At 40.8% G+C, this 25104-nt stretch overlaps 1 protein-coding gene across 6 annotated transcripts in view; it reads right to left on the minus strand.

Annotated features, from left to right (window-relative positions):
• Window positions 1-3395: 3395 nt before the first annotated feature.
• The window catches only part of ralgapa1 (Ral GTPase activating protein catalytic subunit alpha 1), a 54306-nt gene continuing 32597 nt past the window's right edge, over window positions 3396-25104 (minus strand). For 5 of the 6 annotated variants that reach the window (XM_058615335.1, XM_058615334.1, XM_058615337.1 and 2 more), the window contains 3 exons: window positions 23394-23521; window positions 8576-8700; window positions 3396-3762 (listed from right to left, as the gene is read on the minus strand). In XM_058615335.1, the coding sequence (XP_058471318.1) occupies window positions 3617-3762; window positions 8576-8700; window positions 23394-23521 (399 nt within the window). In that variant the 3' untranslated portion in view covers window positions 3396-3616. Of the gene's footprint in view, window positions 3763-7180; window positions 7212-8575; window positions 8701-23393; window positions 23522-25104 lie in introns of all 6 variants that reach the window. The other variant, XM_058615336.1, reaches the window with a different exon arrangement.

Here is a 25104-nt window from a genome sequence, read left to right on the forward strand (position 1 = left end):
AATGCCAGTTTAAGGTGGAACTGTCCGCGGTGCTGAAACGAAACTGTACAGATTCACCACACGCGCTGTCCATGGTCCTGAAAAACAAGCAGCGTTTAGTTAGGATGAGTTTTCTTTGAAATTATCTTGGAGGAAAAGTCTTTTTTAATTTTATCATTAATTAAACTGAAGTAGATGATTAGAACAGTCATGTTGTTGAATTTGAGGGGAAGTAAAGTGTCTACTTGTTCCCTTTAAATCTCAAAGGCAAAGTGTGCAGATCAGCCACAACATAAAAGTCACTGACCAGTTTGAGTTGATTTGTTGTAACGAGGTTGACCGTCGTATATAATAGTGACTTATTTATCTGTTACTTCTATACATAGAGCCCAGTTTTTCATTATTATTAAATTCTAAAACATGTTACAGGAGACGCTTCGCTTAACTTGTGGCAGATCAATCAAACCCACTTGGCCCCACACACACACACACACAGTAGCTGTCTATGGCCGAGTAATCAGATTACACTAATGTTTGGGAGCAGTTGAGTGGCTTACGTTACATCACAGAAGACCTGAGAGCACATTTAGAAAAATGACTGGAAATCAATGTCCAAACTCTTTTTAAAGAGACAACTTCATGTACAGTAAAAGAACACAAATACAATCATGGGACCATAACATGCCTTTTATAGTAAATGTGCCAGTTAATCTCTCACATATTTTCATACAATAGAACATTAAATGTTAGTACTGCTGGTAAAAAAAAGAACATGTCTTTTGTGTTAAATGATCATAAAATAGTGTAAAAATAAAATGATGTAACTGTGATTCCTACAGTACTATTTTGATATGTTTGGAGTTGAACGTGAAATTTATTCTACGCTATTGTCAATAAATGGTACGAACAATGACAACGGGTCAACTTGTCGTTCTTTGTTTTCTTTTAAAAACACAGAAATACATAAATACATGAAACTGGTCCAGGATCACGTGAGTGCTGTGTGAATGGTTTATTGATAAATTCCATCACTGTGTCACACACAACACGTGACAGCTTTGACAGTAACATTGTTTGAGGAGTGTGTATGTGCAGGCGTGCGTGTGTGTGTGTGTGGTTAGTTACATGGTCAACACAGGCGGTTAGCACTGAACTGGAGTCATGCAGAATATGCAGTCAGTAGTTTACATAACAGCTTCATCCAAGACTCAAGTCTGCATGAAGCTGAACCCGTATCCATCACAGTCCTCATCGTTCAGTCCATCACAGGCACAGATTATTTATTATTAAGGGAAACATTTGTTGCTGATTTTTAAAGCAATTCTGTTCCATTTTTTTCTCCCAACCTCAGACAACGACGACGAGGTCAGACTTAGGTTGGGTGTGAACGCAGGCTTCACAGCAGCCGATATGAGTTTAATTCAACACTAAAAGGCTTTGGGGTAACAGACGTTTTTTTGGTTGCTCATCGGGCTCTTCCACCAAAACCAACCAACAACGTGCATTTGTGACGTCAGACATCCACAGCAGTGGAGAAGGAAGAAGTAGCCAAACATGAGTATTTACAAGGTGTACAAGGGATTCATCAAGTCATCCTGTGGAGTCACCAGGAAGAGAGAGAGAGGGAATTAACGGATGCTGCTGGGGCAGATTTTAGGCTGGGATTTAGTCACAGGTTCAAGTTATCAGAGTATTTACAGGATGTAACCAAGCGAACCTGGACACAGTTAGTCCAGATACGACTACAGTGCACCTCAACAACGGCGCTTCAGCTTCAGCCTCAGCCACAATAGCCGCAAAAGCAATAAGGGGAAACTTTTAAATCCTCCTCCTCTCGGTCAAGTTCATATATTCACACAAACATTTGACCTCAATTTACAGTTTAAGTTAACAATTTCTAAATAAAAAGAAGCTTAAGAGTCCCTTTCCTCTCTGCAAAGACAACATGGCTGACACAGACAGAATATAATGCAAAACCTTTAACTTACATCCATATATTTAAATACAAATCTTTCATATACACAAGTTAACCAGGTTGTGGGGGAAAAAAATGAATGGAAAAATATTCAATCCTAATAAAGTTTGTACAAGCACAACCTTTGTGTGAAGGATGATGTGATGCCATGTCAGTGCTGAAATGAGGACGTTTACAGACATGAACATGTTCTGTTGTAGTGTTAGAACTTTTGATTACACGCTGATCCCCAAACTAGACGAGGGGACGAGTCGAAAACATGAAAGATGAAAGACAGACCTAAAGACGGATACGTTGCCAGCTCTGTTTCTTTCCCCCCTTTGGATCTATAGTTTTTCCTCCTCTTTCTACAGAAAAACCCTGGACCTCAGTGACGACTAAAGATTCAGAGAAGCACAGAGACTCAAACGTTAATCGCTCAGACCTCAGACGGGGTCTTAAATGCCCGCGCATGGAATAACAACAGCGGTGACGCAAACTCGTTCATTTTGAAGGGGGAAGAAAAAAATGAAGCGACATTTGAAACAAACACTAAACTTTAACTTTCCTCACCTTTCTGCAGAAGTATCAACTGTTTGTGATTCTCATTTAAGCCATCGACTACGAAGACAGCGCATATGAAACTCGTGAGTTTATCCATACTTAGCAGATACGTAGATGGATTAAACCAAATTTTTGACAGCAAACATTTAAGTAACAAGCATCCTTAATCTGTGCATATGCATATATAAGTATATATGTATATATTCAATGTGACAAATGTGTGCACACTCAAATATGAACGAAGAAAAAAAAAAGCTGTGCAGAGAGAATAAAAAAAATACAGCAACATCATAAAAGTAAAATATCATCAGTGCTTGTCCACATTTTACAGCGTGAGCCGGAACAAAAGTAACAAACTCCCCTCAGTTTCTCCTCTGAATTCAAACATTTTTTGGCTTGGATTTATTTTTTCACTGTTTATAAACGAGTGTCTTTACATTGTGAGGACTGAATGTTTACAGGCCTAAATCTGTGCTGATCTTTCTCTGTGTAACACTCTTTATATCTTCATTACTTTTGTTTTCCATAACAAAACTCATGCTTCTGTCCAGACAAATATACACGTTGAAGAGACTCGGCTCAAAAACATCGATGATAAACTGACAGATGAACTAATACTGCACAGTACAGGCGGCGTGTGGCAGCGCTGCTTCAACACTTGACTGGAGGTTTTTATTTAACGGGAGAGCAAAGCTGAGAATAAATACAACAGCTGTTAACACTTTCAAAATAAAGTTATACTATGTATACATATATATATATATATATATATATATATATATATACACACACACATATATGACGTATATATATATATATATGTTTATATATGTATATGTGTATATATATATATATTTATATTTAGTCCATGAAATACTCTGGTGTGTACAAGGGTGTGTGGCAAAGACTTCTGTACATAAAAGGTCAATAACTGATCACGAGTGCAAGTTGAAGGAGGTGAGAGTGAAATTCTCGTGATCACTGCCGTGATGAATCATTTCATCCTTTCACTCCGTGTCACTGTTAATCTGTGGCAATTTAAGTGCTTTTATGGACCGGGAATTCATCTTTGAGGGTCAGGTCTCACAGGCTGGATGTGATGCACAGTGTCAGTTGTGACTAAGTCTTATTGGCCGATCCAGACGAGCGCCGCAGCTTCATGGACATGCGGCTCTTGCTAGTCCGAGGAGATATGGGGGACGCTGAGTCGCTCCCGACCTCCCCAAGAGCCGGACTTTCTCCCCGAAGAATCTCGGGGCAGGAGCCTGAGGAGGGGGAGGAGGGGCGGGTGGGGGCAAGTGAGGAGGAGGATGGATTGGTGGGGGATTGGTCGGGGCAAAAGGAGAGGAGGAGGAGGAGGAGGAGGAAAAACCAGGAGAAAAGGGTGAAGGGTCAAAATAGAAATGACATTATGTCCCATTATGTTCTAGTGCGGCAAACTGCACAGACTCCTACGGACGGAAACACACACAGGCGGAGAAAAGAAGGACAGACAGACGAGAGAGAGACAGACAGGATACACTATATTTTCTAGTTTCTATAAAGCACGAGACAGGTTTACGACGCAAACTAACAATACTTAATCTGAGAATCAAACTTAGAGGTAAATGAAATTCATCCTCCTTTAGCTTCCATTTATGTTTTTCTCAGTGATAATGATCAAATGATCAACTTTTTAATGCTTTTACTTCCCTATTGTTCTATACTGTGATGAAAAGAGTTACCAACTTTGTTTATTTTTGTTGTTGTTTTATGTTCTGACATCGATTAGAGAAAGGAAAACGCTGTCATGGCTGCCAAGGTGAACAATCATTCAAAACATCCTTGTCTGGATCACCACCATAATTCTATAATGTCCTCTTTTGGCCATAAGCTAGAATCCAAAATGTGAAATTTTAAAAGATGCTGCACACAGAACAACAGACAGAGTATGTTTAGAATTATATAGAATTCAAAACTACAGATAAAGATAAAGAGGCAGCACAAACAAGCAAACATGAGGACAACATAACAGCTAAACTACTCTATGTACATGATCAGGTTCTCTCCAATAATGCTTTTTTTTTAATGGTAATCTAAAAGTCTTTAAGGCAGCACATGTGAATTTACAGTTGGAAATGAGTCAGGACATTTCAACTCTGACATGTGTTGGAAAACTAGACTAGAGAGGGAAAAACTAGCAGCTGGTGTTGGTTTCTATCTAGAAATCATACCATTCACAGCTCGCGTGAAGAACCTTCTGCTTCAGCCCTTTCCCCTTCACTCTGAGCTGGTTAAAGCTGTCTACTGGTTTAGGGACCAACTGATACATAACACTGTGTTCCTCTGAAGAGAGGAGGAGAGGAGAAGTAAGAAGAAGAAGAAGAAAGGAAAAAGGCGAGCAGGGACAAAAAGAAGGAAAAGATAAAATAAAAATGCCAGAAAAGAATGAGGAATAAATGTTGGGAAAGGAAGGAAAAAGAATATAAAAATATGTAAGAGATGGAGACAAAGGATGAGGGAGGAGCTCAGGAGAGTGAAGGTGGGATTTAAAAAAGAAAGTAGGAAAGAAATGAACAAAAAGATGGATAAGAATTTAAGACAAAACAGAAGAAACATTAAAGAGAGAATGGAAATGAAGACAAGACACAGAATGTGTGTGTGTGTGTGTGTTCTCACCACTGAGACTAAATTACAAATATAACACAAATAAACTAAACTTTAACGTCATATACTGTATATATATATACACAGTATATATTTAAATGACGTATGTATGTGTTACAGTGCTACATCATCAAAACCACAAAGAGAGTAATTATACAAGAGGTTAGAGGTTAAAGGTCACCGGGTCAGTGTGACACTGCAGGTCGACAGAACAAACAGGGAAAAAAATGCTGTGAGTCGTGATGTTAAAAGAATTAAAAAGGACTTCCCACTTTCATCACATCACTGCGTGTAGTCTGGTGTGAGCTTTAGTGATTTTAAGGAGGAAAGGTCATTATTCAGAGAAGCAACACGAGAGAGACTCATAAATATTTATCATTATCTGTTTCAGGAGGTTCCTCCCACTGTCTAAAAACATGCAATATGGGGATGAGGTAAATGGGACACTGTAGATTGACTGTAGGTGTGAGAGTGAATGGTTGTTTGTCTCTATCCCTGTGATGGACTGTCCCCGCCTATCGCCCTATGTCAGCTGAGATTGGCACAGCACGCCCCGCGACCCTCATGTGGAGGATAAAGCGGTAGAAAATGGATGGATGGATGTTTGAGGAGGTCTTCCTTCCTTAAATATTGAGATTTTAGACAATTCCCTGGTAATTATTGGAGATTAACCTGCGTTTTTAGGATTGTTAAGCCTTTGAACTGATCTACAGTTCGGCATTGATTCTTGTGTCGGACGTCTCTTCCTGTGACGGCACTCTGACAGTCTGGCAACGTCACGCATAGTAATCGCCTCAGCTCGCTTGGAACCTCGCCTGAGCAGGTACCAACAAAAGCACCTGGTACCAGGTACTATGCTAGTGGAAACACAACTTAACCGTGCCGTGCGGAGCCGAGGTGAGCTGCTGGAAAACAGGTTTACTCAAACACCTTGTGTGTGGCTGCTGTTCATACACTGTACCAGGATCAACACGTAGCTGACAAGAGTGGATGGAATGGCTGGAGTGTGCAGTTAGTTCTCCCCTCGGCTCTGCAGAGCATTTGAACCATCGCTCAGCTAATTGTGTTTGTTTGACAGCTGGCACCTCTGTCTGTGTTTTTTATGTCCACAGCAGGCAGCTGTTTTTTTGTTTTTTTTGAGAAATGGCTCTGAAACACCGTGGATTTACTTTCCTGTGGCCAAACGGCAGACAGACAAAGTCAGGAAGGACCCGGCGAACACACGGTGAGCAGAGTGAAGAGTGAACTCCATGAGCTTCTCCCTTTAGAGATCGCCACAGCGAATCATCTGCCTCCATCGTGTCCTCCTTCACAACATCCATGAACATCTCTGTGCTCTTCCTCAAACCAACTCAACCTTTACTCTCGTAAACTGACCCGTGCCGTCCCTCAAATACACTCATATCTAATCCCAGCATGTTCAGCTCTGCCACCAAAGAGTTACATCCATCAGTGCAAATAAAAGACAAAGTTAAAAGGAAACTATTTGGTTACCATAACAACCTTGAAGGCTGTTAATATGTCTGGCGTTTGTTTACGGCTTCTCCCGCCGCTGAGGAGCCACAGAATCAGTTTGAACTAATCACAGCAATGGCACAGGGGCAACTTTAGATCTGTTTACAGGCATTTCATCAATGTGCTTTGTTCTCAGCAGGCTGTGATTAGCTGTGTTCACTCCTGTGGGACACTTACCTCAGTCTAAATGACAATTAAGAACAAGAGCGAGAGACATTAAGTTGATTACCTCCGTGGGAGGAAGACGGAAATAAAACGACACCTCCTTTGTGCTTGGAGATGAAGATACACGATCAAACTGTTGTTTTTTGTTAGTTAAAGTTAAATAATTCACACCAAAATACACGGACGGATGAGCTGAAAGAGACACTTCCTTTAAGACAGAGGACATGCAGAGCTGCTTAAACTGTGGAAGACACGGAGAGACAGATATACACCAAATGGCGGAAGGAATCAGAGGAGAGCAGAGGTGAGGTTAGCTCGTCAAAAACAGGGCGTGTCAATCACGTGACAGGGGCTTACCTTTAACTATAGGCAAGTGAGACATTACGATCTAAAGGAAGGGGGAACAAAAACAAAAGAAAAGAAACAAAAAAGAAATAAAAGAAATAAAAAAATGGAATAAAAAACAAATGAAATACAAAAACAGAAAGAGAGAACAATGATCATTGTGTTGTTAAGGGACAGAAACCTGTGAAATCATGTAAAGAGGAGGAGGGAGAGGAGGGGCCAGTCATTTAAGCTGAGTTTATTTCAGAGGACAGGATCATTATTATTATTATTATTATTATAATTATTATTTCTGAATAGGATACACACATTATGGTGAAGTGTTAACACACTGAACTCTTTGATCCTGTGCTCTGAAATGAAGTTTGGGGCTGAACGACAACAACAACAGCAACACCTCCACACACAGCTGGGATTAAAATGCTTTGCAGTAAACTGAGTGGATATTTGTGGAAAGCAAGGGTTGTGCTGCTGGATGTTATTCAGCCTCAAAGCAGGTTGATTATTCATGTAGAATCATTATTATTATTATTATTATTATTATGATGCAACTCTTGGTGAGAATGGGAGAAGTTGGCACAGAAGAAACACATATGTACAGTCTGTGGAAATCAGCGTCCTTTACACACAGGATTTTTACCAAACACAGAAAGTGTGGAAGGGGTGGTTAAATCTAATTTATATGCTGTCACTTCACCAACAGAAATGCCATCTAAAGAAAGTTTAGTGAGTGTTGCCAACTCGTCTTAATGTGGTGAGGTTTGAGAATGGAATAACTACTTTGTTCTCTATGTTTTGAATAAATAGAGAAATCCTTCACTTTTAACAGACTTGTTCATGTTATTTTCAGTTAGAAAATTAGTTTATATTTATTTATTATCACAGAATCGCTGTTTTGTGAGATTGTTGGTATCATGGACCATTAGTGTTCCTCAGTAACTGGTTAATGAAGTTAAGAAATATTTTTTATTATTTGTTGTCATTAAACAGTTGCATACATACACTTGTTTTAACCCTGACCCTGATAACTAGTTAATTTCTAAAAGAAAATTAAAATGTTGTGTCTTTTCTGAGCTCCATCAAACTCCTACAAGATTATGTCTGTTTGTAATTCTGATAAATTATCTATGCAGCGACGTGTATACATGCAAGTCTATGTGGAGCCACAACATTAAGACAAATAAGTGGTTTTATGTCTGCTATCTCTACAGCTGATCGTAGAGTCAGAGCTCAGCTTCTCTACATCAGTTTAAAATGTAAGATTCACCTCTGCTCTGTTTACCTGTCACTCAGACTCCCTGCAGGTGAGTGCAGTGTTTACGGTGTGTGTGTGTGTGAGCTGCTGTGTGTGTTGGACTGCTGGACACACACACACACACACAGTGAGAGTGAAGGATCAGGTCTCACCTGTATCAGACGGCAGGTGAGTGCAGGGAGCAGGACTGTAAACTCGAGCGGCGTAGTCCTCAAATGTGGTCGGCTCCTGGTGGTGCTGCACGATGGTTTCTAGATACCGAGATCGCTCTTCATAGCTGAGGTCAAGAGTCAAGGTCAAACGGAAATATAGACGACAAACACTAACAGAAAATCAGAAAATTAGATGAGCAATATTATCCTTCAAATTCAAATTTCGAACAAACGGACCAAACCACTACCAGTACAGCAGGCGTGGGTGGGGAAAAAAGCGCTTGAGACATAGTACATTCAAATTAAACATAAAAAGAAAAGACAAAAACTAAGTGCAATAAATTGTCAAACAAAATTTCAGGCAGGATTCCACATAAATGTAGAGAAAATACTGCAGCCAGGAACACAACTGGAAGTTAAACAGGACATAACACACACTGAAGGACAACACAGGAAGTCCAAAACAGAGAAACCTTAATGTCCATTAAAGAAAAACCAGAGTCAATGACAGCAGAGGGATTTGGTGGAGAAAATGGAGACCAGGACTTTAACGGTCCATCTATTACAGATAACCTTATTGATGAAATGACATTTAGCCCCGTCTTCTTTAGCCCTGTCCATACATCCAGCCATAATGATAGCCATATGCTGTGCACACACACACACACACACTAATATTTGCTCAGTGAACTCCAGTAAAAGAGGATTTTCAATCAGAGTGTTAACGTGTGTGTGTGTGTGTTTGATAAGGCTATGTAAGTGCATGTGTCCCTGTTTGAGTGTGTGATGGGATTAAGCCAATGAATCTTCAGAATGAAATTCTGTGTGTGTGTGTGTGTACATGTTGTGAATGGGTCAGCCATCTGTAATCGTGCCCATGGGTTTTCTATTGGGTTAGAGCGCTGTTCTATGGGCCTCAAAAGCAGAAAGATACAGGTCTAATGGTAACTGATCCAGTTAGAGACAATGATAATAACAACAATATGGCTCCTTTAAAGTGCAGGGACAGACTGCGCTGGCAGAAAAGATAAAGGGGGGAGGAGGAGGAGGAGGGTGGAGAGGGAGAAACTTCTATGAAACAAGGAGCTATGATGAGGATACACTGAAATGATCCAAACCTGATTTAAACAGCAGTAGTTATTATATTACAGCATAATATGCATCATCACTATTGAATCACTTTTGGGAGACTTAAGACCTATGGGAGGACATGACAGAGGACCAGTGGGAAACTGTGCTGGGCATGGTTTGATGCAACGTAAAGGTATGGTGTGTTAACTTGTGGCACAACATCCCTCAACTCACCGCTCCCTTCCAAGAAGAACCCATGAAGCACTTCAGCGCAAAACTCAAAAGATGTTTAGCTTGTCCACTGAGGGCTACTGTAACAACAGAGCAGACCCTGTGAGCTCCTGATATAAAGATTAAAAGCTCATTCTAGACTAATCACAAAGAAACACTTCATACAGTCAGGTGATTCACACTTAGGGCACCACAGACTGTGGAATCTTTCAAAAAAGAACTGAAGACAATTCTTTTCAGGAAAAAGGACTCGGGTGTTATTGATTGATAATGTATCTTTTAATTATCTGCTTCTGTAGCACACAGATGTTTTTAAAAACATAAAGTGCTTTATAAATAAAATTAATTATTATTACTTATAAAACAACAATTAATTACAACTATTTTACATTAAATTTCTGCAAAATGAAAAACTTAGAACATTTTCTTTTTCCAAGTATAACATTAAAAGTACCCCGCAACACTTTTGGACATTAAGTGACAATAAGAGTAGTGATGCTTGGCAGAGACTCTTCTCGTCTCCTTCTCTATCTCTTTTCCTTCTTTGACCCACATTTTTTAGTCAGGCATAATTAATTCTGTCTCTTGTTTTTAGAATATTTGCTGTGAAACTGTTTCATATATCTAAATTGGCCTTTATTTGTTTGGCAAAACTTTATCAAACCTCTGCTGAGATCATGTTGACAAAGGCGAGGAAATGAGGGGGGGAGGAGGCAGGGATGGAGTCGAGAGGTGCAATGAAAGCAAGATACTTAGGGGATGAAGCAAACTTGTAAAAGAGGAGGATAGGTGAGGGAAAAGCAAGGGTGGAGAGGAGGAAGGGTGAAAATACCACAGAGAGTCACAGAGGAGGTGAGAGGGGAGGATAGTTAAGTAACGTGTGTGTGTGTGTGTGTGTGAGAGAGAGAGAGAGAGAGAGCTGAGAGAAGAGCAGCATCACACAGAGCGTCAGAGTAAGTGTCTCTCACACTGAGTCGCTCTGTGATTCTCACCGTTAGCCTTTTCCTGCTTCCTGTGATGCGTCACACTTCCTTTTAGTAAGTGTGTGTGTGTGTGTAATGCAATTAGGGCCAAAAGGTGTTATTTATTCCTCCAAACAGCACTTCATCCTATCATGTTTTCAACAATGCAAAGCTGTGTGAAGCTGAAGCAGCAGCAGCAGCAGCAGCAGCAGCAGCAGCAGCAGCAGCAGCAGCAGCAGCAGCAGCAGCAGCAGCTACAAGAATAGTCACAATGACAGGATAAAGAATGTGCATGTTCACAGACATACAGCGTATATAAGGCCAGTGTTTGTCATTTCTGAGAAGGTGAAGAGGTTTAAAGGACACCCACTGCCCAGCGAGGACCACAACGACGACTGTAAGCAACAGGGAAATGGAGAGAAAGAGAACGAGGGGAAATAAATACACAGACATGGCACCACTGCTGAGATAAATGACAGAAGCATCACTTTACTGTTCTCCACTCTTTCTCCCTCTCAGTGAGGGTTTTGTGCCTGTGGCCTCATGTCACTGTGTCACAAACACCAGCTCCCCACTGAGTGGCAACATCAGCACAGACGGATTGACTCTAATGTGAAACTGTCTCCTGAGCAACAAGATCCTCTCAGACTCCTGCATGCACACACAGCTGTTTGCCCTTTTCCATTATTTTTTGTCATACAATCTTTTTTTTATTATTATTATCGATGCACAAAGTTTCTCATGTCGGTGAAGAATGAAATCCTTTTTCTTTGACTGTGACCGGGCATGTGCTAATAGAAAAGTGCTGTGCTGATTGATTTTTCTGTTTGATTCACATTATGTCGACTATATGTTGTATATAAAAAAAGTTTAAAAAGTGCCATATAAATACAAAAATGTACCATTAAATACTGACTTTTGCCCGCGGTAAAATTGACCATTTACTGGTTTGCCAGAAAAGGTCCAAAAGAGGAAGTACACACACACACACAGACACACACAGACGTTTGTTCGTAGTGAGGACACTCATACTCTAACCTTAACCAACACAACTAAATGCCTAACCCTTAACTTGAACCCTAACCCTCAACCCAAGTCTTAACCCTCAAAAAGCCTTTTCAAGGATGACAGAACGTGAGGACCAGTCAAAGTGTCCTCACTTTCCCAAAGTGTCCTCACTTTCCCAAAGTGTCCTCACTCCCTGAGGTTTGAAGTTCTTTAGTTCTCACACACACTAACCCTGCTCAGTAGTTTAAGAAACAGTATCTTTACACATTTATCAGCTTTCTATTCTTGGTATAATCAGGAAGTCACTGTTTGAAACCCGAATGGACCTCACAGTCAGTCTTATCATGGAAGCAGTAGAAGTTTGGGGCCTCCATCGCCAACTTCTGCAACTCTTGGTCATCGCTTCCACTCCACGTGGTCATCGCAACTCTTCAGTCGAGGTTTAAAAGATTGACTGAATAAAAAGATAGAAAAGTTTAACCAGCATAACACTGTCACTCGTCTCCTCCTTTGTCTTTGTGTAATGCTGCGTCTCCCGTAAAGGATCTTCTCTTTCACAGGGATTACACATATTACAAAGAAGTCTCATGTAAATTGTCCTATTTCATGTTATACCAATTAATATCATTTGTCTTTAGTACACGAGTGCCTTCACTATTCCCCCTCTGGTTTCTCTGTTTACTAAAACTGTGATAAAGAGAACATGTGCCAGCATTAAAGCTGCAACGAACAGTTATTTTTATAACACAAAACTATTTTCTGTTTGGTCAGAAAATGGTGAAAAATGCCGACTAACCCGGCAGTAATCACGGCAAAACACTGTGGAGCTCATTTGACATTTTCTAAAAGTTATAAAGTGAGAGGAAACTAATGAGAGGTCAAAGAAAATAGACACACACATCTGAATGTGTCCAAATGGCAGCCGGTACTATGAAATTTACTGTCATTGAATTTCTGACGCCGCCTCTTATTAAGTCATTAGCAGCAAGATATCCCTCTTTTGGAGAAAAATGGACAGAAAGAGGGGAAAATTATGAGCACAGAGAGAGAGAAGAGAAACACAGAGAGAGGAGGGCAGATAAAAAGGCTCCTTTGTGTTGAGTCAGAAACTCATTTTCTTGTGCGAGGATGAAAAGAGAAGAGAGAGTGAAGTGTTTGTACTAACTCTCTCTCTCTCTCCCTCCCTCCCTCCCTCCCTCCCGCAGTGCTGTTCATTGTGACGGTGTTCAACTACCGCGATCACTTGAAACAGAGGGAGGCCAGAGGAGAGGAAGTGAGAGAAGGGGAAAAGGGAGCTTGTTAGCGCATTAGGAGCTGGGCCCCATTACGAGGATGGGTGTGTGTGTATGTGTACTTATATGTGTTACCTTTTTAGGACCTTTTCTGACAGAAACACTGACCTTGTCAGGACCAGTCGTCCTCATGGAGACTAAAACCTGGTCCTCTAACCATAACCCTAACCCTGTGCCAAGATTTAAAGTGTGGTTAGGTTAAGGTTAGGGTTTGGCATTCATTTGTTATGTCAAGAGTCAGGAATAATGCTTTGTTTAGACTGTTTAAATACATGGAAGTCTATGCAGTGTCTGAAGAAGAAAGCTGCACAAGCCTGTGTGTGAGAGAGATTTTTGACAGCCATGATAAGGTTTGGTTTTGTTTCTCATTAATATTTACAGAAGTTACATTCAGTATTTATTTCATATTAAACCATATCTTGAAATGAAAAAGATAAGAATGTTTTCCCGCATCAGTCTCAATTTGATCTTCTTTAAAACTTCATGATAACCCTTGTAGGTTAATCAATTACCACATAAAATGCCAACTATTTTGAAAACCAATAAAATAATAATTGACAGATTAATCAATTATGAAAACAATCATTAGTTGCAGCTCTAGTTGTACAGTCGCTTAATTTATGAGAAGGGGTTTCCTGTAAATGTTCATGACAATGATAAAGTATTGATAACGACCACAGAAGATTGATCAAAGTAGACAACAGACGACCACTTAAACCATCAGTTACAGAATAAGACCTCAGCTGTTCAGCTGACATTTGCAACGCAGCGCAAAGTAAAGACGTGCATGCTGTTCAGCTGATGTGGTTAAGTGACGCTAATTCCATCACGACTTACAGTACTGTCATGAGTCATGACTCGTAAGGCGGCTAACGTGTCCGGGGATGAGCCAGTGTGACATTCAGTATCAGCGTGAACAAGTGGTCACAATCACTGTATCCCAGTAGAAATCAGGAAAAGAAACACGTTCAATCTGATTTGATCCAAATAAAAATTAATATAATATACATAAAAGCACCAGCTGTAAAGAGCAACATCATGTGACCAGAACACCAACTCAAATATACGAGTCAATAAACATATTTTACACATAGAAAATCATAAAACTCAACTTAAAAGCAAAAGCAAAAGAGATTAGTGTAATTTCAGATGTTGGAGCCTATCTGTGCATCACTAGAAGACAGAACTGTCACTTTGAGCAGCCTGGCTCGTCTGTGATCCTTTTGTACTGACAGATGACAAAACTGATAAGAGCGTTAAAAGGGGGGGTGGCACTGCTGGATCCAGTGTTTGCCTGGACAGTGTTCACTCACTGCAATCCTGATTTGTCCTTGAGGTTTTTATGAATCACTTCCTTTGGCCAAAGACAAACGAACCCAATCACACGCTCACTCAACATCTCTGTTAGTCAGCGTGAAGCAGCTCAGTCGCATAATTCCCGCCTCTCTTTCCACTGTGAACAAATATGGCAAACGCCGACATTTGAAAGGTGGAAAAAAATGATATTAAAACTACAGCAATACCACGATACTCCAGCCCAATTCCTGCGGCTAGACTGCGAGATACGACTTCTTCAAAGAAACCACACACACACACAAAACCTATCTGTCCTCTCCACCCTAGGCATTGGAACAGACAACGGAGGGAAGGACATCAGAGGGATAATACAATTGGAAAAGCTTTGCAGCGTGTAATGATAAACCTGTGCATGTGTGTGTGTTCATGCCCAAAGGAAAAAGCTAATGGGTTTATATCTTTGTGTGATAGCAATGATATGGAGGCTTTGTGATTTCATTACGAGTGTGTGTGTATCCACGTACGCCAAAGATGAGGGTAGAGATAGGCTGCTCTAATGCACTACTTATTGTGAAGGCCCAATATGAGCGGGCATCACACACACACACAATCGTATTTACCCCTATTCATCTGCTCTTTAACCCAATACAAAAACAAAAGACGGGGGAGAAAAACAGACACGATACATTAATTGGCCCCTTGTCACCCCACTATTTCACCCTTTGACATGTGTGTGTCTGTGTGTGTGTGTGTGTACTGACACCCACACACAACACACCCTCCTACTTGTCACCACTAGGGAGCCCTAAAGCTGCCAGTGCAATTACAAGCTTTATTTAACGAACACACAGAGAAACACACACAGCACGGGTGTTGGAGCCCGTCACTGTGGCCATGATAATAATTCTCTGATTAGGAAGATGGATCCTGTTCTTATCATGTCTTATCAGGCTCTAACAACAGTTACACACACACACACATATATAAATATATATACACTGCATCTCCTCATACACAAACGGTGTTCATTCAAATAATACGACGGTAAGAGGTGACACAATAGGTTATTCTACACATTTGATATGTTCACTGAACTGTTCGCAAATGACGGCTGAATCCACTTTATGGTTTTCGATCATTTTGGCCTTTGAATTATCAAGCTGTAACAAGCTGTTCTACAGAGATCGGTTTCTGGCTAATTTTTAAATGGAAAAATATAGAGTAGTAACATAATATGAGTAATTGATCTTTTATGTGAGAAAATCACAAACAGAGTTGGGTTAACATTAGTCATTAATTAAAAATTAAACACTGCTCTAAACCTTTGAAAGTTGCACTCTTGGCCAAAGTGAAGGCAGCTCTCAGAACTCATGATGACACAGTCTGAGTCTGCTGTGCTCAACTTAGTCGACACCTCTGTTGTCTCAGACATCGCAGCCTGAATCTTAAACACCTTGTCACATAAAAATACTTACATTTTGGCACGGGCACACACACACACACACACGCACACACACACACACACACACACACTCAGACACACGCGCACACACTCACTGCAGATTAGCTTGTTTACCAGTCTGAGGGGGGTCTGCTGCAACATGGCGTGTTCAAGCCACTGATGGCTACAACTCATGTGTCTGCACAACTCTCTGCGACAAGGCGATTGCGTTGTTCCCCCCCCCCCAAAAAAAACCACACACACACACACACACACACGCGCGCACACACGCACACGCATATTCAGCCATTAGTTGCATCATGCGTTTCAGAAATCAAGAGTGAAAAACAAAGTATACCTAAAGAAACTAACCAGTGTTCTCTTTGATAATTCAGATCTCAGGCAGTGGTGCAGCACGTCTGCTTACTCATGTGCAGCAGTGTCGAAATTGCATCTGGACTTTATCAGAAAAATCAGTGCATTTTGTGGCCAACAATGTTTGTCTAAAGAGTTGCTGTTTTTGATCATTCATACAGGAAAATACAAACATGACAAATGATCAGTAATCAAAGTAGGTTGTTCTACATTTTAAGTAAACACAAATATCTTTATGGCACTACACACACTAACATTTTTAGTTTTTGAAAGATTTCTAAAATGTGTATGTTTTCTCATTGACAGGTGCTCTCACATGTTTGTTAAGCACAGTATTTCACTAAAACCAACTCTAATTACTGGCATTAGTTTTTAAATTCCATAATGACCTTTCAGCATAATGTAAATCAAGGGATCAGAGAGAAGATCACCTGTCTCACATCTTATTAAGACTCTGTTTACAGCTTCTTAACTATATTATGACACATCTGTTGGCTGTTCCACGACTCCTGCATGCAGGTTATTTTTGTTGTTGCTGGATGCAACAACAAAAAGTACAGTACATATGATGAAAGGAAATCAAAGTTAGACAACTGGATACAGCAGTGTGTGAAGTGTTTCAGAGATGGAGAGATCGCCTCAGGAGAGCCGTGATCACAAAACATGAGGATTTTTAAAACATTCAACATCGTGTCCTGTCTGAGGAGCAGAATTCATGCAGGGATTTTCAGTTTTAAATCATTATCCGTTTGAAAATGATTGTCCAGTGATTGAAAAAAAGCAGCCTAACTGTAACATATATGGTCACGGTACTACACAAATACTGTATGTGCTCCTATCCTTAATCAGAAAAACACTGTGAAAGCATCTCATACACACACACAAACACACACACACACACACACACACACACACCGTTTCCAGAGCACGTGCACACATACACACACTCATTTTGTCAGCCTAACAGTTATCCCTAACCTCGACCATAACCGTTTAATGTTAAGGCCTAAACCTAACCTCGGAAATGAGATTGTGCCTCATTTAGGACCAGGTTTCGGTCTCCATGAGGACGAATGGTCCTGAAAAAGTCAGCGTTTATGCCAGAAAACAAAAGACACACACACACACACACACACACAGGTCTCTAAGGAGAAGTGGAGATTAGCCATGACCCCTCCTCCTCACCCTTTTCTTTTCATTTCCTCCATCTACCCGACGGGAAACAATTAACCACAATCACCTCCCCCTCTGTGTGTATTCACACAGACTCGTATTCATTTCCTTACCCTTAAACCTCACCACGCAGACCTTTAACCTAATCCAAATTGTATCTTAACGTAGCGCCACATACCCTCCAGTGTTTGGTGCTTATTTGCAATAAAGCTGCTAACAGAACAAACGCCGTGGTTCAATGAAATGGAAAAATAAAATGTATTTATTGTTTATTTCTCCATATCTGTCATTTCTTCAAAGGCTTACAGATTACTTACGGTTATCGTCATAGTAATTGTTTGGTCCATAAATTATAAAAGAAAAAGTATAAATATATTCTCAAATGTCCAAACCAAAAAAGACTCAGTTTAAATGATTTCTTTGTCATATGACATAAGACATAATATAATAATATAATAACATAATATAATAAATAAATCGATAAAACTGATACATATAAATAATTATAAATTATTACATACAGCAATAAATGACTAAATAAAAATACAATTTAATTTGGTATTTTCTATGTATTTAATTTTTACATATATGTATGTATATACATATATGTAATCTATTACTCTGTCCTTTATTTATATTTTGTGTTGGCAGGTTTGGTTCTCGATGGTACTGGTGCTCTGAGGAGGTGAAGGATAACATGACCCTGTTTCAGCATCACAAAATGTCTTCAGTTTGTAAGGTTTTGCCCTCAAGTCTCCTCCATGGAGAGGAACATACACAGCAGACTGAAGCCTGACTGGGACAATAGAGTCTATTGTGGGAGCTGGCAGAAAGAAACCATGCAGGCCACTAGGTGTTTGGCTGCTCCCGGTGTGTGTGTGTGTGTGTGTGTGTGTGTGTGTGGATAATAGCACTACATGCCCAGAGCTGCCATCATTTTACTGGGAACACAGTGTGAAAGAGAAGGACAGGCAGTGACAGGGACACCTACACACACACACATACACACAGCATCGCTATCACGCTGTGCCATATGCTGACCCCAGCCTCAGTGCAGCTATCTCTGCCAATCAACCACGAGAAGGGATACCCCACACACACACACACACTAATCCCAAGAGTTGGTATGGTATACAAACATACACAGAAACATAAACACCATGAAATGCTCCGATGTATATGAATAGATGTATACATTTGAAAATTCATCCACACATAAACACTTGCTGGCAGACCGTGTGAGCGGAGCAGCTTAGTATCTTTCCAACATTGTTCTCCAAAACCATAATCACCCAGGAGCAGATGGAGGACGGCCAAAGCTTAGTTTCCCTCTCTCTAACACACACACACACACACACACACACACACTGAGTGTCTATAATAAACTGACAGGGCTACATGTCTGTACTGCTCTTCCTGTTCTTTTCTCAAAGTCCAGGTGTGATTTCACATAGATTCTTGGTGATTCAGTGACATCAGGTAAACACCAGAGGGGCAAATCTGGGGTGGATGATATGGGCAGAAATATTATCTCAATATGACGATAGCGATAATTAGACGATATCCTTAAAAAATTACATTCTCAACTGTTTTAGTCGTTAATTGTTGCTTACGGATTCTAACAATGGGAAAACAACTTGTTTTCTTTCAACTGTAGCATTCAAGTAAAAATCCAAAGACTTCTAACTCTGGGTAAACATTCAGATGTTCTACTGTAAGGTACAAGCAAGAGCAAATATTAAAACCATTTAGGTTTCCTCATTTTATCATAACCAGAGGTCATGTGATGGCCTACTAGTGGTCATGTGACACTGAATCCCGCTCACTGCTGCACACATACAGGGAACGTGGAGTTTTCAGTGTGCGTTTCATCGGTCATTTAATTACTGTCAATTACGTCAATTTGCATATATTTAAAACAACAATCACACTATTATCATAAACGATATATATCTCAGCCACCTCTAATCCTCATACAGGAGAGACGTACTGAGATATATCGGGATACTATATATACTATATATACTATATATAGTTTTCTTAATCTAATCAAATAACCAAACGCCTGCTGCCTACTAGTGGTCAAAGGCTCAAATACGACACAAAACCACTGTGGGGAATATTTCCCATCATCCCATCACCCATTGAAATTAATTATATTTAAGTGTATCAATATTTTCTTACCCTCCTAACATTTAAGATGTGAGCTCGCCCTGAACAATCTGCTGGTGCTACAGGACAGATCCATTTCACACTTCAGTGACCATGAGTGAGTCCAAAGGTGTAGAAAAGTTTTAAATTACATTTCAGTGTGACACAGAAAGAGGAGTGTGTGCGTGTGTGTGTGTGTGTGTGTGCGCGCTGCTACTGCGGAGTCTTGGACTGCTTTTCTTCCTGCAATGAGCTGATATGAGAGATAGAGCTGTGCTTACACACAGCTGTACCAGCAGATTGGCACTCTCCCCTCTCTCTCTCCCTCTCTCGTGTCCATGTGTGTTTTGGGATGGCTCTAGTCATGGTGAATGAAAGATCAGAGAGACAGAGAGAAGGCAGATGGACCGCCCTGAGGGCCAGGAGACAGAGAGCAGGAGGGACAGAGGGACAGACAGACAGACAGACAGACAGACAGACAGAGAGAGACACTGACACACTTAGCCCTGCCAACCTTCTTTCCATCCATCTCTTTACCGATGTGATAGTGTGAGGACACTTGATGTTACAATGCAGCATTCACAAACACCGCTGACACAGTCCCACAGCCTGATGCTGGCTGATCTTGAGGGGCCTCGCACACAAGGACACCTATCCCCCCCTCCACCCCCCATGTGTGGTTCGTGCTCTTATCTCCAGGAATGCCTGGAATAAAACTGTAAAAGCTATGAAAGCTATGTGTATTACCAATACACCAAAGACAATTAGGACAACCCCAAATTCTGTAGGACCCATGAAGCCTTGTGTTCTCTGGTAGTAAGACTAAAGAGAAGTTAAGACATATAATGACCATGATATGTCATCAGAGATTAAGGAAATACTGGCTTAGTGTTATTAATGTCATCTCACGGGTTATGTTAAATATGAGTGAATTAAAATACCCTGCAGTGACAAAGTCTACCTATTGTTAAAAAGGAAAAGGATTTAATGAAATAAAAATAAAGAAAAAACAGACTACTTGAGGTGGAAGGGAGACAGATATGTCCTGAGATTAGAGTTATAGAGACATCAGAAGAGCAAATACAGGGACATAATTAAAGAAGCACACAGAAATGATGATAAGGGGAACAGAGTGACACAAGGAGCCACTACCAAGACACAGAGGGAAGCTGTGGTGGAGAGATTCAGATGCAGAGATGGAGGCAGAAAAAGAAAGAAAATAGGTGTAAGAGAAGTAGAGGGCAGAGTAGGGAGGGAGCGGTGAGGAGACAGAAGAACGAGAGGAGAGACGTGTGTGTAGGAGAGAGATGGGGAGTCAATAATGACTGATTACTGTAATTCAGCCTGTCAGAGACATCGAATTGCTGCTACCACCAATCAATACACACCAGGACACGGGCAGACACACACACACACACACACACACACACACACACACACACACACACACACACACACACACACACACACACACACACACACACACACACACACACACACACACACACACACACACACACACACACACACACACACACACACACACACACACACACACACACACACACACACACACACACACACAAACACCTCCAAACGAGCAAGTGTGATGCTCGTGTGTCAGCGCCCGTCCTCACACACACACACACACACACACACACACACACACACAGCCGTGCACGTGAAGTGTAGCGAAAACGTACAAACACAACTGCAGAGCCGTCGACATGTCTGCACACTCACTCCACGACGGCTGCAGTCACACAAAATGCGCACACAAGTTCAAACATGCAAGAAAAGTGCACACGCACACTCAAACACAATGGGGTCGGGAGGCATTAGATACGAGCCGGAGCCCCACACTGAGCAATCTCTTTAACAATCTCTCCATCTCACTGGGTGGACGTGGCAGAGCAAAATGGCTTCTTCTACCTCCCCTCGTCCAGACCCCCCCTCCCCCACACACACTTTTTCTAGCTTCTGGGCCAGCATCACCTCCAATGCTCATATTATCTTTCTGAAAAGAGGAAAGTGGAAGGAGTGGTGGGGGTAGTGGTGGGAGGGGCGAAGAGAAAATCTAAGATGAAGAAAAAGCTGGACACACGGGGAGAAAGAGAAATAAGATATACTTTTCAAATGAGAGTAAGATGTAAGAGAGGGATGAAGGAGAGAAAGGTCAGAGAGAGGAGAGGAAGAAGGAGGGACTCCAAGAGGAGAATCAAGAAGAGATACAGGGGACATCATGATGGAAGGAGGAAGGATCCAATCCACTTGTTGCTGCTGCTGTTGTCTCATCCTTCAATGGAGAGGCTTTGCCACCTTTTGGGCACGGCCTTTCCACATGCTGACACAGTAAAGTGTCACTATTGTTCATATATTAGTCTTGTCCAGTTAAATCTGCAGCGCATAACGTTTGGTGTTTGTCGATCAGAGATGAGCGAGGGAGCGTTTGAGTGTATACAGCTACACTACTGAAACTTCTGAAAGTTTTCCTGGACACATCTTTGTGTTTTCAGTCACAATCCAACCTGTTTGCAGCCAGATTTACTTAACTAGCTCAGCGTTGCTCTTCTTCTATTGATTACCACTCAAAGCGGTTTTCACCCATTCACTCACACATTCACACAGCTCGTCTACGTGCGTCACACATCTCTTGTGCCCATTCACAAGGTGCTGGCACAGCCATTAACAGCAATATAGGGTTAAGTGTCTTAGTCAAGGGAACACCAGCATCAAACCCTTCAGATTGAAGGATGAACCACACTACCACTGATCCAAATCCACCCCCTCAAGCATCAGATGTTTATAAGAAACAATTAAAAATCTGTCAAAACATGGGCCAGTAGCTACCTTGAAGAATTTCTTTTGCTAATGAGATTACATTTTTATCATTTTCTTCACTATTGAGGGTACTCACTGAGGGTTTTGTCAGTTTCTCAGAAAAATAATGTGGCTCTTATTTTATGAAACTATTTTGACATGTCATGACATGCCTCTCCACAGTTTCTTAGAGTACTTTTTTCCCTTCTATTATTCTATTATAGAAGGATAAAGCGGTAGAAGATGGATGGATGAACAGAAGCTTGTTGCCTGGCCTGTGTAGCAATGTTTCGCTTTGGAAATACAGCATGTGCACTCCACTGAGTGCCATTCTACTCAACCTTTCAGTGCATTAATACACAAATAAAAACAATTCTAGTGACCAAAGATATAGTCACGTGTGCACAGTGGGAGAAACATTCATTCAGTTAACGATGAACATGTAGTGCATGTGTCGTGACTCTTCTGAGGGCGCCACGTGAGTGTAATCACCCATGTCTACATGAAGAGAGCGTGTGTTTGTGTGCGTCAGTATCCATGTCTGTGTGTGAGACCAGAGAGCAAAACCCCTCATTTAGAAACAGCGCTAGAAAGGAGTCATCAATAAATATTGACCACTAGGCTTGTTCCAACCAAACGACCACTGCACTGAATCAAGCAGACAGGTTGTACCACACACACACACACACAAAATACATTCACAGTCCGTCATACCTATATTTGCCTGACAAGCACACGCGTGCACACACATACACACATAAAGCACTTTGGACCTAACTAAATACAGCTATCACACAAAACCGCCCAAGGACATTGATTTGCCGTTCCTTACACTTTAGCTGAGCGATTCTCGCTGCCACACACATGAGCACACAACTGCCCGAGATGTGTCCTTCTAACAACTTAAAAGTAGAAAAACAAAGCCTACAACCGGCTGCTATTTAAGAGCTTGATTTACATACCTTTGCTTATTCGGAGCAGAAGGTTTCAAAGGATACAAATTCTGGTAGAGAGGGATGAGGGATTTCAGAGCTCGACTGGCATTGATAGCCGTGGCTCGGACCATGGTGGGCAATATCTTCATGTCCACGATGGCGCCGTCAAACAGCGGACCAAAGAAGGGCACCTGCAGACAAAAGAAATGATTAAAAGAAATGAAACAAACAACAAATCACTCAGAAGTGCATTTAAAGTAAACTAAGAACCTTCTGCCAACAGAAGACTCTCAAGGACAATCCAAGATATTTTTATGAAACAACAATCCCTTATCCCTTTCTGGCCTGAAGCGAAACAACCGGCAAGGCCGTTTTTGTTTCATGGCATACTATTTGAGGCTCTGGGTTTCTGATTGAATTCACTGTTTTGCTTGTGGAATCCTCCAAAGAGAATAATGTCAGACTTTTGATTGGATTTATTTGCAGACCAGGTCTCCGAGCCATGCACTCTGTGACTGAACACAGTGCTTTCAGGACAACAACACAGAGAATCTTCTTATCTAACTTGAGTTTGGATTCACCATAATTCGATATTTTGCTTGTAGAATGAATGAAACAGAATGACATTAGGCTATTAGTGCTGTGGTATCTATGTCATACAGAAAAAAAGGAGCATTTTATTGTGTTAGGTCTTGTTTGAAACAGAGTTATGATATCAGTGCTGTGGTATTAACGTCTGTGTGCTTCAGAGCGATACATTAAACAGAGCAGTAAGACTCAGGGCAAGACACGCTCGTGGATTGTTAGTCAATCTGGACGCACATCTGTCGAGTCTGGTAGGAAACAAAAAACCATGTCGCAAAACACTGTGTGCATGCTCCAACTTTTTATTCCACCCAACTAACTCTAGAGTCTCAAAATAAATATAGTTTATCCAAAAAGGTTTCATTATGCATCTACAGTTTGATTAGTGCCATCAATTTTCTACCAGGAAATGAACTGCCATCAAATTTTAACAACAGATTTATCAATCGAGAATCAAGTGAAGGCTTCCTGGTTTTCTCCTTATTAAACTTTAAAAGTACTTTAAAGACTGAATGGCCTTGAAATCTGGCTTTCAATGATATCTCATTTTCTGGAATTGCATACTAATAATAATAATAATGCAATTATTGAAAATAAATGTATAAAATCTGTATATTTATGTCACATCATCTATGTTATGACTCTTTTGGGTATTTTTGCTGTACTACTTGACCGCTGTGTGGCCCCAATGTTGAAGTAATTTATGATTATTCAATGGTAACTCAGAACAATTACTTCAGTTTCAATGTTTCCTTCACATTCTAGTAAATATACAAATCTTGTCATACTTTTTTGGGGAGCCTGAAACATGAGAAGTTTTGGAAACTCTGTCCTGGAGAAAAGGGGAAGGGATTTAGTTTGGACGTTCACTTGTGAGTTCCCCCGCTGAGGACCATGAAAACTGGTACAAAAGTTCACAGAGCCTGTGTTGATAATGGTGCTAAGAAATGACACTGGCATTTCAACAAAACACACTACAATTACATTTCTACAATGGGTTACATGTACAGTTATTTGTGATTAGCTCAGAGGGAGACATAATTATCATTCTGGGATTTAATGATGAGTTCCAAAGCCTCGCTGTTTCAGAGCCACTTTCGCTCAATAACGACAATACTGTGGGACACAGCGCAATGTGCATAGATGCTGAATAATTGCACAAAATATTGACAACAGGCACTTAACAGTC

Source organism: Solea solea, chromosome 18 (assembly GCF_958295425.1).
Source record: "Solea solea chromosome 18, fSolSol10.1, whole genome shotgun sequence".
Classification (NCBI taxonomy): Eukaryota; Metazoa; Chordata; class Actinopteri; order Pleuronectiformes; family Soleidae; genus Solea; species Solea solea.